This window comes from Petromyzon marinus, unplaced genomic scaffold, assembly GCF_048934315.1.
Source record: "Petromyzon marinus isolate PM22_M1 ecotype Great Lakes invasive population unplaced genomic scaffold, UKy_Petmar_22M1.pri1.0 PM_G_Scaffold_25, whole genome shotgun sequence".
NCBI lineage: Eukaryota > Metazoa > Chordata > Hyperoartia > Petromyzontiformes > Petromyzontidae > Petromyzon > Petromyzon marinus.
Genome location: NW_027422817.1, coordinates 2,493,671 through 2,508,733, shown reverse-complemented (window position 1 = coordinate 2,508,733; position 15,063 = coordinate 2,493,671). Strand labels below are relative to the sequence as shown.

General features: G+C 51.1%; 1 protein-coding gene across 1 annotated transcript in view; it reads left to right on the top strand.

The window, feature by feature from the left end:
- The first annotated feature begins 1,052 nt into the window (after positions 1-1,052).
- LOC142913407 (uncharacterized) overlaps positions 1,053-15,063 on the top strand; it is a 111,023-nt gene continuing 97,012 nt past the window's right edge. The window contains exons 1-6 of the mRNA XM_076060948.1: positions 1,053-1,138; positions 2,561-2,799; positions 3,104-3,199; positions 3,345-3,907; positions 4,877-4,993; positions 6,261-6,533. Coding sequence (XP_075917063.1) covers positions 1,053-1,138; positions 2,561-2,799; positions 3,104-3,199; positions 3,345-3,907; positions 4,877-4,993; positions 6,261-6,533 — 1,374 coding nt within the window. The remainder of the gene's footprint in view (positions 1,139-2,560; positions 2,800-3,103; positions 3,200-3,344; positions 3,908-4,876; positions 4,994-6,260; positions 6,534-15,063) is intronic.

Sequence of the window (15,063 nt, the reverse complement as noted above, 5' to 3'; positions counted from 1 at the left end):
CACACTCATATGATGCAGAATTGCAGTGATGGGTCACTTGCAAAATGCGTCCTCATCCCTGCCGTCGCAATCTGAGCGAGCGTTTTGGAACCTCACAGATACAAAAAATAAATGTTACTTTTCCATTTTACATCGCAAAGATTGAGACACCGCAGGGGATTTACCGACTGACTGCACGCAGCCCTCTCGTTGACCCTTACCTCTGTGACCTTTAAACGGGTCACTCCTCTTCCTCCTCCTCCCTTTTCCGTTCATTCTTCCGCATGCCTTCTGACACCAACCCCTCCCAAACCCCATCTCAGACTCTCTCGCAAATCCCACAAGCAGATGAAACGGCAGCAGCAGCACAGCCATGCAGACCGTTTGGGATTTGCAGGGTTAAGACGGATTGTTTGAGAACTGAGAGGTTTTTTTTTAAGCCCCCCACCTGGTATATAACACATTGTCAATGTGTGTATAACACTTTCTGTGTGTGTATATATAACACTTTGTGTGTGTGTGTATATAACACTTTGTGTGTGTGTATATAACACTTTGTGTGTGTGTATAACACTTTGTCTGTGTGTGTATAACACTTTGTGTGTGTATAACACTTTGTGTGTGTGTAACATTGTGTGTAACACTTTGTGTGTGTAACATTGGGTATAACACTTTGTCTGTGTGTGTATAACACTTTGTCTGTGTGTGTAACACATTGCCGGTGTTGCAGGCAGGAGGGGTCTCTACCCGACTGGATACATTCACTGCACGACGTGGTTATGAGGTTGGTCGGCTGCAGAGCCCACCAGAGTGATGGCAGTCGAGTTGGTCACGATCACGGTGGCTAGGAGATGTTAACTCCCTCGCCTGGTACGCAAGCGGTCGTGGGTTCGATCATCTCCCAGCCACCGTGGTGATGATGATGATGAGCGAGACGTGAAAACTCAAAACATACGGCAGCGGGCATCGTCAGGGTCTAACCCACGACCTCTTGCGTACCAGGCGAGGGAGTTAACATCGTCACCACCGGGCCGCTTCTCTTCTGCGCAGCGCCGCTGACCACGAGGATTGCGATGGGTCCCCTGCGACGTGTGGGCTGGTTCCCGCTGGGGCTCTGCGCCTTGGCACAGCTGTGGGCAGTCGCCAGCGCCTCTTTGTGGTGACTGCAAGCCGCCGCCACCGCTGCTGTCTTCGTCCTCACTGCTGCGATGAGAGCTCACAAGTTTCGACGTCGATTTGAGCAACCTTCTTACCTTGCCTCTATTTTGCACACCCCATACGGTTGTTGTACGGGATTTTTTTTTATCGTGTGCGTGTATATACATCACATATACAGTATCTAGCGCGGTATATTGGGGCACCATGGCGGCTAGGAGATGTTGACGACCTCGGCTGTTATGCAGGAGGTCGTGGGTTCAATCGCGACCTTGACACATGCCGTATATTTGGAGTTGCTATGTTTTCCCCGTGGTCGTCTTAAGAATTTTTATTCCGGGGTCCTCCGATTATTCCCTCCACATTTAGAAGCACGCGTTGAGAGTGTTTGCCTACTGCTGTGTCAGCGTGATGATCGCCAGGTCGCCGCTGAGGAAAGAGCCACTTGGCTCGGCCGGGGTCTTGCGCGCTAAAAGACAATCGCTTGTTTCCCATCCTGCGCCCATGTAGCATCCTCCTCCGCCGTGCGGCACGCACACGCACAGTCGGAGACGATGCAGTCGCAGGAGGCACCGTCTCTTATTTCCGTTACACCAACTCCGGCCTCTCTCTCGACCACGCTGCCGTACAGCCGCGGCCCAGACACGACCCTGAACCGCGTTGCGTCGACCGAGACGACCAACCGCTGTCCGGCCGCACAATTACCGGTGAAGGCGACAATGAGAAGAAGAGTCCATTCCCAGTACCGGCAGCCCGGAGCGCTCTCACCGCTGCTTTTATATTGCCCCTTGCCCCGCCCTGGCCCCGTCCCTGGCCTCACCTCCCTTCTCAAACCAACCAGAGGGTTCCAGGGGCCTCCCTCCCTGTGAGGTCTTCCATGACCCTTGCCCCGGTTCCTCCGCCCTGCCGGCACGCAGCGGCCGTGTGTAGACTCTCGACGGCGTGAGTGCACTCGCTGTCCACAGCAGTTGCCGCCGCTGGACAGCGGTCGGCGCTGTGTCACTACACAACTTCAGAGAAGAATAACTCGTGTGTGTGTGTGTGTACATCGCGTAATATTCAAATTTACAAACCTGTAGAAATTCCACAGATATTTGCTCTATTTAACTTTTTATCATGTAGCACTTTTTCAGGAGAGGCCTGGCTATCGCACTTTATAGCTCAAGCAAGTGGCCGATATCATCATCACGTGGTGATTTATAGCAGCAGCCAAATCACTCCAAACGCGTAGAGATGTTGATTCTAAAACCAGAGGGACCTGGAGATAAATCCACGCAACCACGGGGAGAGACATGCAAACTCAAAACGTACATGCAGCAGCAGGCATTTTTTAAGGGGTTGGGATCGAACCCACAACTGCCTGCGTACCAGGCGAGGTAGTCAACATCCCCCGTCCACCGTGACTTCCGCCCCCATCCCTCTGCAGGTCGCTCGCACTGTGGGCCCCCAACTTTGACCCCTCCGAGTATCGGCCGCTGTGCATTTGGGTGCCGGGGCTGTCCCCCGCACAGCGCAGAATATGCCTGCGGCACCAGGACCACATGGCGCACGTGGCCGAGGGCGTCCACCTGGCGCTGTCCGAGTGCCGGCACCAGTTCCAGGGCAAACGGTGGAACTGCACCGTGCCTGGCGCGGAGGACACGCTGGACCCCGTGGCCAAGTCGGGTGAGGGGTCAGAGCGAGCCCGCCACATCCACTCGCACTTAAGGTCCCCGACCGGTTCCCCGAGACACGCACACAGAAGCTTTTTTGGGGGGGGGAAAGGGGGGGGGGAAAGGGGGGGGTCGCCCACCTCCCTCCCCTACGCGACTCTGCTTCGGAGTTCCCGCGTTCCTCCTCCAGGGGTTTCCCCCTCCCCTACGCGACTCTGCTTCGCAGAGTTCCCGTCCTCGGGCAGCGGGAGATGTCCACGGGCGGCCCAAGCGGCCGCCCCGTTAACCCGATGACAACCGCCTTCGCTCTGGGCCAGTGCCGGGCTGCGGCTCGCTCGCTTCACTGCTCTTGACGCTCCTGGCACGCCTCTTGGGGGTCCCGGACGTCCCACCGGCCCTGGTTCGCTCCCCAGGTCGGCCGCTATAAACGCAGCAATCGTAATACCCGTCACCTGATCGTTTCCCTGTCCCGAGATCTATTCCACGGAGTTGGAGACGGCGTTCGGCTCCTACCCGCGGCGACGATCCCCCTGGTCCACACTCGTGTCGGTCCTTGAGGGTGGGAGCTCTCCCCAGCCGCTCGTGCTGCTGCCGCTTCTGAGCTGCACGCCCCCACGCCGCCGATTCGGGGGCTCTCCTTTCGCAGGGCCGCGGAGCCCATTGTTCGGTCCCCGGGCAAATCCCGTGAGAGGGGTCTGTCTCTAAATAGGCGACGTTTTCCCTACCACCTGCTTGGCGTGTTCTCCCCCAAAACCCCTTCCCACACCGGCCTGGCCGCATTGTCTCCAGCTGACGGGGCGGGCTTCACGCACGACGCCCCCCCGGGAGTCTCCCCAGGCTCGCGCGAGGCCGCGTTCGTCTCCGCCGTCACCGCCGCCGGAGTGGCCCACGCGGTGGCGCGCGCCTGCCGCCAGGGGGCCCTGCAGGGCGGTTGCTCCTGGGTCGTTCCCCACGCCATGAAGCTACCGCCGGGTGCTCGGCGGGGCGGCTCCGGAGACGACGTCGAATGCGGATACCAATTCGCCAAGTGGTTCGTGGATGCGGGCGATCGCAATCGTGGCAGCGGGCAAGGAGGGGAGTCTTTGGCGTTGAATTTGCACAACAACGAGGCCGGCCGGCTGGTGAGTGGGTGAACGGGTGGGTTGTGCATGTGTATGTATTGTCATTAAAAAAACAAATGTAATGGAAAAAGGTTATTTTTTGCGATCAATGCAAATTAGGTTCGGCTTCGTCGGCTCGGGTTGTATTACCAATCGTGATTGATGCAATGATTCTCGCTTTAACTTTCACCGGTTATATTCTTGGTTCTTTCGGTGAAGTCACGTAGAAGGGAAACAATAAAATAATAAAAAATAAAAATATGAACATTAAAATTCTCACGACGTTTCGACTGCAACACAAACAATCATCATCAAAATTTGAAGAAAAAAAACACAACTTTTTCCAAATTTTCTTGCTGTGGTTTTCACACCTGATGATTGCTTGTGTTGCAGTCGAAACGTCGTGAGAATTTTATTGGTTATATATTTATTAATTATTTTATTGTTTCCCTTCGTGACTTTACCGAAAGAACCAAGAATATGAATCCTTGCAATCACGAAAGCTTTAAATCAAAATTTTACCGGTTTATGTTTCAAGTACAATAACGTCTGGTCGCAGGATACAGTTCTTACATTTAAGATTATTGTTATGCATGAATCTTGATTTGAAGCTTTCGCGACTGCAGGAATCCACACCCCTTTGGGTTCTTTCGGTAAAGTCATCACGGAGGTAGAAAAAATAAAACGTCCACGCCGTTTTGATCGCAACACCACAAAGCGGTCGTCTTTAGGGCGAAAAAACATAACCCAGCAGTTGAACTGCTGGAGCAGCGAGAGAGCCGTTACACACAGCAAGAGGTGATGTTTGTGGCGAAGGGCACGCTGGGTCTGAGCTGGAAAGGAATTCCATCCCCGGACGCAGGCACAGGTGCCGTCGTGACGTCACCGCCACTTGTTAGCGAACGGCGGTTGGTAGTGGCGATTATGATGGTGGCGGTGAGTGTGGTGGTGGTGGTGACGATGATGACGGTGCTAGTGGTGGTGCTGCAGGCGGTGTACAATCTGGCGTACATGGGCTGCAAGTGCCACGAGTTATTTGGCACCTGCATGCTGAAAATCTGCTGGCAGCAGCTCGCCGACTTTCGCAGCGTTGGGAACTTTCTGAAGGTGAGCTCACGGCTGCAGGTGATGAGACTGCACCCAGAGGAGGTGAGTGTGGGGTGGGAGTGACGAGGATGAAGCCTTCTAGATTTGAAGTTTCATGACCGCAAGGATCTTTCGGTAAAGTCACGGAGGTAAAGAAAATAAAAAATACAAATATTTAAAAAATCACGACGTTTCAATTGCAACACAAGCAATCGTCATCAGGTGTGACAACCACAGCAAGAAATTTTACTGAAGTGGGAAAGAAGCCGGAGTCAAGGGGTTTATACTGGGCATGGTGGGGGTGGGGGAACCATCACGTTACCATACATAGCAGGCGTTACCAAAAATATTTCCAAAATCTTAAAAACAAGCACAAGATCCAGGTCCGATTCAGTACAGTACACAATCCCTGATCTAATCCCATCTGTGAAGGATGTCATTCCTGACATGCAATACCCTGGAGTTTACAAACTGAGTTGCATTTGTTTCGATTGTTACATTGGGGAAACGAAATGTCATGTCTCAGACCGTATCCGCGAGATTTGAAACACGGCTCGAACTAACTTTTCCGCCGTGGCTTATCACTGCTACAACGCCGTGGGCTCCCATGATATTGTTTTCTCCGAGACCAAAGTGCTCTGCAAGCCGTCTGGCTACCATCAAAGATTTGTTCATGAAGCCATCCAGATATACAAACACAGACATAACTTCAACCCAGAGGACAGATACAAACTGAGCAATCATTAAAATGTGTTATTAACCAAGTAAAATTTAACAGTTCATAGTTGTTCCCTCTTATTTACCGGATGCTAGTTTATTTTACAGAGTTAATTACATCGTCAGCGCTTGGCAGTGCGGCTATTTTGTTGCGAGTGCCACCATCCGTGTTGGCGGCAATCGTTGTAGATGCGTGGCTCTCTCCCCACTGGCCCCTCCTCCCGCACCTACAGCCCCGCCCACTCCCCCCCCCCCACCATGGCCAGTATAAACCCCTTGACTCCGGTTTCTCTCCCACTTCAGTAAAATGTTCTTGCTGTGGTTGTCACACCTGTTGATAATTCCTTGTGTTGCAATCGAAACGTCGTGATTACATTTTTTATCTTTTATTTTCTTTACCTACGTGACTTTACCGAAAGAACCAAGAGTGAGGATGAATCCATAGGAGGGTTACAGACGGGGGGGGGTGGGGGAGGGGGGGGGAGGGGGGGTCCCTCACAGCTAAGGGAGCTCCCCGCATTCACTCAACAACCACCACATCCCCTGATGACGACGATGATGGTTGCTGCAGGAAAAGTACGACAAAAGTTCCGCCGTGCAGCTGGTGAGCCACAACGGTGGGGGTGGTGCCGGAGGCGCCAACGGCAGCAGGGGCGGCGCCGCCCGCTGGCCCCGCCGGCGTCTGGAGGCGGTGAACGAGTGGTTGACGGTGCCCACGGTGAGCGACCTGGTTCACGTGAACGCCAGCCCGGAGTATTGCGAGCGCGACGAGACTGACGGCGTCCCCGGCACAGTGGGGCCGCAGTGCAGCGTCACCTCGGAGGGGGCCACCGAGGGACGCTGTGTCACGTGCTGTGACAGAGGATACGACACCTCTCAAGGTGCGCATCTCACCCCACCCACCCCCCCCTCCCCTCCCCGAAAATAAACTAAAACTATTCATTAAAAAGCGGCAACTATTTCATATTACACAAAATCCGTGATCTAATCCCATCTGTGAAGGATGTCATTCCTGACCTGCAATACCCTGGAGTCTACAAACGAAGTTGCACATTTGGTGATTGTTACGTTGGGTAAACGAAACGTCATGTCTCTGACCAGATCCGCGAGCACAAGGCAGATCTGAAACGCTCCAAACATACAGCAGCGGTCATTGTCAGAGTTGGGATTGAACCCACGACCCCTGCATATCAGGCGAGATAGTTAACATCTACTAGCCACCGTGATGATGATGAGACGCAGACTCCAAATATGCAGCAGCAGGGGCCGGCATCGAACCCACAACCTCTGCTGTCTCTCTCTCTACATGTGTGTCACATTTCAGTGAAAGGACATTTTCTGAATTTTTCTAATCTGGTATCGAGCAAAAATGTACAACTCAAACGTAGCAGCATTTATCGTTGAAATTACGGACGGCCGAAACACGGAATTGGGAGCCCGCGATCTGAAACGGAGTCAGCCATTTTGATTCCGCTCAGCCACTCGGCTTTACACAAATAAACCACGGTAAAAAAAAATGATCTCGTCCAGGAGCATGAACCGTTGGAACAAACTCCGGTCATCTTGGTAGCAGCGGCTTTTTGGCTCGGCCATCGAACAAAGGCGGTGGTCACTGCATCATTGCGCAGCGCTCTCGGATGTGCTTCTGCGGCCGTCTGGAATGCTCTTCCGATATTAGAAGGCGCTTAGATTTAAAGCTCTTCTTTAGAAGCACTTTTAGTGTTTGCCCTTCCCCCGCACCTCCTGAGCATGGTTAGCTACGTACGGTGTGAAGAAGTTCAGCATGCACACTATACACTGCAATGCACGACTACACTATACATCACACACTATACACTACGCTGCATGCTACACTATACAACTATACACCACTCTACACTATTCTACACTACTGTAATGTCCCTCGGAAAACTTGCCTTCGTTCTTTTTTTTATTAGGGCGCATCGTGCAGATAACATACTTTCATATCCTATGGTACTTCGCTATGACCAGCATATACAGCGCTTGGGCTAGGATAGAAACAAAAACTTGGGCTAGGATAGAAACAAAAACTTGGGCTAGGATAGAAACAAAAACCTGGGCTAGGATAGAAACAAAAACCTGGGCTAGGAGAGAAACAAAAACTTGGGCTAGGATAGAAACAAAAACTTGGGCTAGGATAGAAACAAAAACTTGGGCTAGGATAGAAACAAAAACTTGGGCTAGGATAGAAACAAAAACTTGGGCTAGGATAGAAACAAAAACTTGGGCTAGGATAGAAACAAAAACCTGGGCTAGGAGAGAAACAAAAACTTGGGCTAGGATAGAAACAAAAACTTGGGCTAGGATAGAAACAAAAACTTGGGCTAGGATAGAAACAAAAACTTGGGCTAGGATAGAAACAAAAACTTGGGCTAGGACAGCCACCCAAGCAACGCCGGCACGGAGACGGCGGCGTCAACGGCGATCGCAAAATTGCGATCAAAAAAATCTCGCGGTCAAAATGACGACGTGGACCGATCAATTCTTGTGCAAGTAGCCTCAAACCGCAGCCTAGGGGTGGCCTCGGCTGAAATCGGACTCCATCTGGTTTCAGCCCCGGGTCCTGCGGGTGTTTGGTGACCCCCACGAAGTTTGTTTGGGGCACCACGGCATCCAGCATGCCCATCGCTACGAGCCACGTTACACTATACATTACACTACTACAAACGCTACACTTTGATACGCTACACTTCACTGTCCTACTATACACTTGCCAACATCCGCACGTGGTGAATTTCCACAATGCAGAAGCACCGTTGTTTTTGACCGTCACCACTTGAATGCGGTTAGTGACTAAGTGGCCTTGTTGTTCCTTTTAACTCCGTTCTTGTTAACGCCGCGTTTTGCCAAATGTTAGAAACATTCACTCGGCACACTGAGGATTCACAGTGCGGTTCGGTGACCCCTACAAAGTTGTTTAGGGAGCCGCCCCTGCAGCATCCGTCATACCCTTCACTGAGCAGCGTTGCACTGTATACACTTCACGCTACACTTGTAGACAACCTTGCCTATAAAAGTAATTTTCTGTGTGTCTATCTGTGTGTGTGTGTGGACGTCGGGGATGCGTTCCTGAGTATCGAAACGGCGTTATACCGAAGCGATTGATAGTGTGATGGTGGTGGTGGTGGTAGTGGTAGTAGTAGGTGGTGGTGGTGGTAGTGGTGGTAGTAGTAAGTGGTGATGGTGGTAGTAGGTGGTGGTGGAGGCGAAGGGGCTGAGAGGCGATGGATAACGAGAGAGGACGAACGGTGATGCTGTCAGCGACGTGAGTGTGGGGGTTGAGGCGACGCAAATCGGGTGGCGATGTTAATAAAGTGACGACCTAATTTGCGAAGCGACGTTAAATCAGAGTATCACTGTAATTTCTGTGCGTTTTGGATCTCGATTAAGTCGGCTGTAGTGTTCATGATGGCGTATAGTGGTGCACTAGTTCTGCATCGATTGCAAATGATAACCAAGGGGGGGGGAGGGAGTGGGCGTACTCATGGATCCCGTAACGCTCTCCAGCAATGCCTTATCCCACTGGAACAGTTTCATTATTGATAAACTAGAATCGCGCAACATTCGCGAGTTTCCCCTCCATCTGTCCATACGCGCAGGGGCGGAGCCAGGATTTTTACTTTGGTGGGTTGCTGACTTCAACATTCTGAGATATCCAGTTTATGTTTTCCAATGGGCGCCACAAATGTATGAAACACATTTTATTGGATTTGAACGCGGAGTTTATTAATAGGTCGTAGCCGCTGACGTGGCTAATAAGTTCGATAAGTTCGAATGGCTGCCGCTCAAGCAGCCTGCAGGGCAGCACAAGGTGACATCACAAGGTGGCAGCCTGCAGGGCAGCACAAGGTGGCAGCCTGCACCCTTTTGCAGCAGCCGCATATCCAGTTACCCCGATGACCGACTTTCCCAAACTTTCAGGGGGGGCTAGGCCCCCCCCAGCCCCCCCCCCCCCCCGTGGCTCTGCCCCTGCACGCGCATGATGCCTCCCCAAATCGGTACGTCAGACGACAGCAAAAAAAAAACCAACTGGGTCCGGAGTGTAAATAATGATAATTAAATTATCCAGGAAGTTACGCAGTGTCACGGGGACTCTCCACTCAGTAGGGCACCTTCGACATTTGGGTGTTTTTTATTTATTTTTAATCGCAGGATATTGTCAGCCAATGAGTGAGTCGTGTGAACAAGCGTAGGAGGAAACCTGAGCACCCGGAGAAAAGCCGCTCCTTGTGCGAGGGGAGAAACACTCCACCCACGCCTCTGATTTTGCACAGTTGGCTACGTACGGTGCGATCAAAAGCTCAACGCGCGCAGCATTTTTATACGAACGAATAGCAACCGAAACGCATGGCGGTTAATCCACGATTGCTGCACCGCCTTCTGCTGGCGAGCCGGGGGTTATGGGCACCTCCTCGACGCTCACGGGCGAGGGAGTTTCGCAGCATTCGTGCGGTGATCCACCTCCCCATCGCTGCCGCCCACACGCGGCCCGCATCACGGGTCACGTGCACATCGGCCGCCGCCGAACGATCCTGAAAGCGCTCGCACACGTGACACCTGCGTCTGTGTGGCTGTGGGTGGGGGGGTTTTTACGATGTCAATTTTGGAGGGTTCATCGTCATTAAGTGACCTCGCCCAAACATCGATTATGAATCATCTTCATTAACTCCTCATCATCATCATCGTCGTCGGCAGCAGCAGAAACAGCAACTTTAACTCTCAATGCCATCATTATCACGGACACCGATTGTGCTCACTTGTTTTGACTTGGGTCGTAGGTCGTAGGTCAGATATAGCCCATCAATAGTACCGGTCAGAATGTGCCCTTGGCTCTGTATGACCAACATGACGACCAACACTGACTCGCAGACACACGGGCAATCAACGCTACCAATGATGTCGTGTAAAATTATGCCCACAATGATGAGGCCGAGTTGCCCATGGCTGGAATGTGAACTCACGAATTATTGATTGATTTGGAGACACGCAGCTCAAACGGCCAAGTTGAGTCCCTAGCCCCGGTGAGAGTGAGCGGTGTATCTTGTTGACTCCTGTCCATTTTAATTGATACAAATACGACACGGTTCCTAATCTCTCTGGCTTGCGTGCCACCATGGGAGATGGAAAATTCGGATTTAGTAGGACTCTCCTCCTCCCTCCCACTCCCCCTCCTACCCTCCCTGCCTCCCTTGACCTTCCGGCCATGGACAGTTCTGAAGTCAGAATAATAAATTGGTTCCCGAGTAAAGGTCACAGAGCTATACTCTTTAGTTTTTTCGGTAAAGTCATGTATGTAAAAAATAAATAAAATATATGATAACTAAATTTAGTTTGTAAATAAATAAAATAAAATAAATGAAAATTACATTTAGTTTTATTTTATTTATTTTGAAAATAAAACTAAATTTAGTTTTCATTTATTTTATTTATTTTTCACCTACGTGACTTTACCGAAAAAACCAAAGAGTATGAATCCTTTCAGTGATGAAAGCTTCAAATCTGAAGAGTCATTGAGCTAATTTGTTTTAAAGGGTGCTGCGACTCTGCCCGCAGGCAACATCAAATCCATTTCAAGGTTACATACACAACATTCAAATAAACTCAATTCAACATCACGCGCCTTGTCCTCTGATGACGAGAGATGTAACAATAAGTTATTTAGCGATGTTGTTTTATGGGTTTATGTTATTTACCAGTGCGGTGGGGGGGGGACCCTGCATGCGTTACCGTCCAGTCGACCTTCCTGGCAAGGGGGCTGCCCAGTGGAGAGAGAAAAACCCCGCGGGATTTCCACCCCCGGGGGATCCGCAAGCCTCGCGTCCTCGGGGGGATGGAACGCGAAAATCCGCGAGGCAACAAACTCCCAGAGCCCCCCCCCCCACTGCCCCCCCGTGGTGGGGGGACCACTGCCACTTTGCGAGCACCAAATAGTGGCGGTGGAGCCTGCAGAGAAGACCTCGGTGAGTCCCAGGACCGGTTACACAGAAACACAGAGACACACAGAGACACTACACACACAGACAGAGACACACACCACACAGAGACACTACACACACACCACACACACAGACACGCCACACACACACAGACACGACACACATACCACACACAGATACACACAGACACAGACACACACAGATACACACACAGAGACACTACACACCACACACACAGACACGCCACACACACCACACACAGACACGCCACACACTACACACAGAGACACTGCACACACACAGACACGCCACACGCACTACACAGACTACATACACACACTACACACACACATACACGCCACAGACCACACACAGACACACCACACACACACATACACGCCACAAACACCCCACACACAGACACACAGATACACACAGATACACACACAGACACACACACAGACACAACAACAACAACCGCCATTCGCCACTAAGTGGCGGTGACGTCACCACGACGCTTGTGCCAGACCATGTGCACCTTGAGGCCACGTGAACTGTCGAACGCCCGCGGGCAGGAGGTCACGGGGCAGACCCAGGTGCCACGGGTCGACTGACTGAGATGACTGGCTGGTGCACCACCTGTGCCCCCTACTGTGTCAACCTGCTGTGCTTTAGCCACCCGGCGCTCCGCTCATTGTTGTGAGCATCGCTCCTCCGCCCTCCGTTGTTGTTAGAGGGCGACTGCCTCCAACTGCCCAATAGCATCCTTCACGAGCCTCCTGCACAGAGGCCGATCTTGACACCGCTCGTACCAGTCATCGGCAAGTCCACTCAACTCCACGTCCTCCTGTACCACATCACTCCATCTCTTCTCTAGCCCGTGCCGCGCCCGTTTAGCCCCCTCGATCCGGCCGAACAAAAGCTGTTTCGGCATGCGGTGGCTGGGCATGCGGGATACATGACCCAGCCAACGTTGCCTTGCCTGCCGGAGGAGCTCACCGATGGGACTTTGCCCAGATCTTTCAAGGATTTTTGAGCTCCTCACACAATCCAGCCTGGTTAAACCCAGGATGGATCGTAGGCAGGCCAGCCTAAATGTTTCCAACCAGCGAAGATGCTTCATTAAGGGGGTCCACGTTTCGCAAGCGTAGAGAAGGGAGGGAATGACCGTGGCCGAGAAGACCTGAAGCTTAGTGCGGAGCGACAAACCAGGTAGCTTCCACACAGCGTTACGCAACCGATGAAAAGATATTGCCGCTCGACTGATTCGGAGTGAGACCTCTGCTGTTAAACTGGAGCCTGTCATAAGCACACTGCCCAGGTATGGGAAACTCTCCACTCTCTCCACAACTGCCCCATCACCGAATGGGAGTTGTGGGGGTGGAGTGTCCGATGGTACAAAATATCCAGGCAGGTGCTTAGTTTTGGTGGGGCTGATGGTAAAGTCTCAGCAGCAGCGTCTCCAACTCCTCCTCTGAATGAGCAGCTATTACCAAATCATCAGCATACATAACGTGGTTGAGCAATAGGGAGCCATCACTTGACCGCACCCGGGCATCAATCAGCCTCCATTATATCTGTACCAAATGGAGATTCCCCCGGTACAGCTATTGAAGGCTTCATGAACTACGTGGTCAAAATAGATGTTAAATAATGTGGGAGCCAGAGGGCATCCCTGTCGCACCCCAAGGTGTACAGGGAATGGCTCTGACTCCCGGCCACGTAGTTTTACCCGGGCCCGCTCACCATCATGAAGGTCCTTAATGATCGTGAGCAGAGGGTCAGGGACTCCAAAAGCACGAAGAACAAACCCAGAGCCCAGGCCTACTGATGGTATCATAGGCCTTGACCAGGTCAATAAAGCAGAGATGTAGGTCTTGTTGGAATTCCCTACACCTCTGCTGTAGTAGACGGACAGAAAATATGGCATCTGTGCAGGACCGCCCTTTCCTGAAACCGCATTGGGGCTCTGCAAGCCTCTCCTCAGCGTGCCTGGCAAGGCGATGTTGAATAATCCTTGCCAGGACCTTTCCTGGCACACTGAGGAGTGAGATGCCCCTGTGGAACCGTCCAGTGGTCCAGATTGTTGTTATGATGTCATATAGGGCAGTCTGTGCACAAACGCCACCCTCACACACACAGACACAGGCACACGCACACACACAGACACAGACACACACACAGAGACAGGCGCACACACAGTGTGTACACACACACAGTGTGCACATACACAGTGTACACACATAGTCTGTACACAATTTTGTACACAATTCTAGATTTATTGCCTGTCAATACCGAATAGAACCAAAGAGTATAGTCTGTATACACACACACACAGTGTACACACAGAAACAGTGTGTACACACAGAAACAGTGTGTATACACAGTAATGTCCACGTTGTAGTTGCTGAGCTCACGCACTCAAGGGGTCTCTGTTCAAGAGATGGAGCAATGGAAAATGAATCTAAATCAACTTAAACTCCATCCCCGCACTGTGACGTCACCACTCAGAATGACGTCATCGGCGTGAAACGCTGGGGGGAGGTGTGCCTCGCTAGTGACGTCATGTCACCTAGGTATTCACCCCACCCCCGTCCACCGCGCCCTTGAGCGTGACGTAACTGAAGTAGGCGCCTACTTCAGTTTCGTCTTCTTGCTGTGCTTGTCCCACCTGATGACGATTGCTTGTGTTGCCATCGAAGCGCCCTCATCTATTATTTGTAGATAATGTTTAGAATTTGCTACATTTTGACCCAGACGCCTGCATGCAACGACCTACTCGTCTTGAATGACGCAACAATAGTACGGTGTACATACACTGTTGATTTAAAGCTTTCGTGACTGCAGGGATTCATATTCTTGGTTCTTTTGGTAAAGTCACGTAGAAGGGAAACAATAAAATAATAAAAATATAAAACAATAGAATTCTCATGACGTTTCGACTGCAGTGAGAATTTTATTGTTTTATATTTTTATTATTTTATTGTTTCCCTTCTACGTGACTTTACCGAAAGAACCAAGATTATGAACATACACTGTTAAGCAGGCGGTGCGTATTTTTAAAAATAGCTTCTTGTTAATACGATGTAACCTGATGCAGGATATTTCACTGCAGTAATTAAATTTTGTTAATATGCCTGTCAATAATTAAGAATGAATACTTGTCTGATTGTGCGTGTACATGTAACATTTTTTCTATGAGTGTCAAACATTGATTAAGTGTTCAAATCTAGCTTAAGTGATGTTAGGACAAAGTGTGTGTGTGTGTTTGGAAGTAACCATAACTCGGGTGAGACCCGTTGTTCTTGTGATACAGGTCAAAGGGTATTTTTTGTGTTTCACGAAGCATCTGCCTCTGCAGCAACTCATCGTCTTTGATATAGGGAGCACGCTCGGATCATTCATCAGTTACAAGGC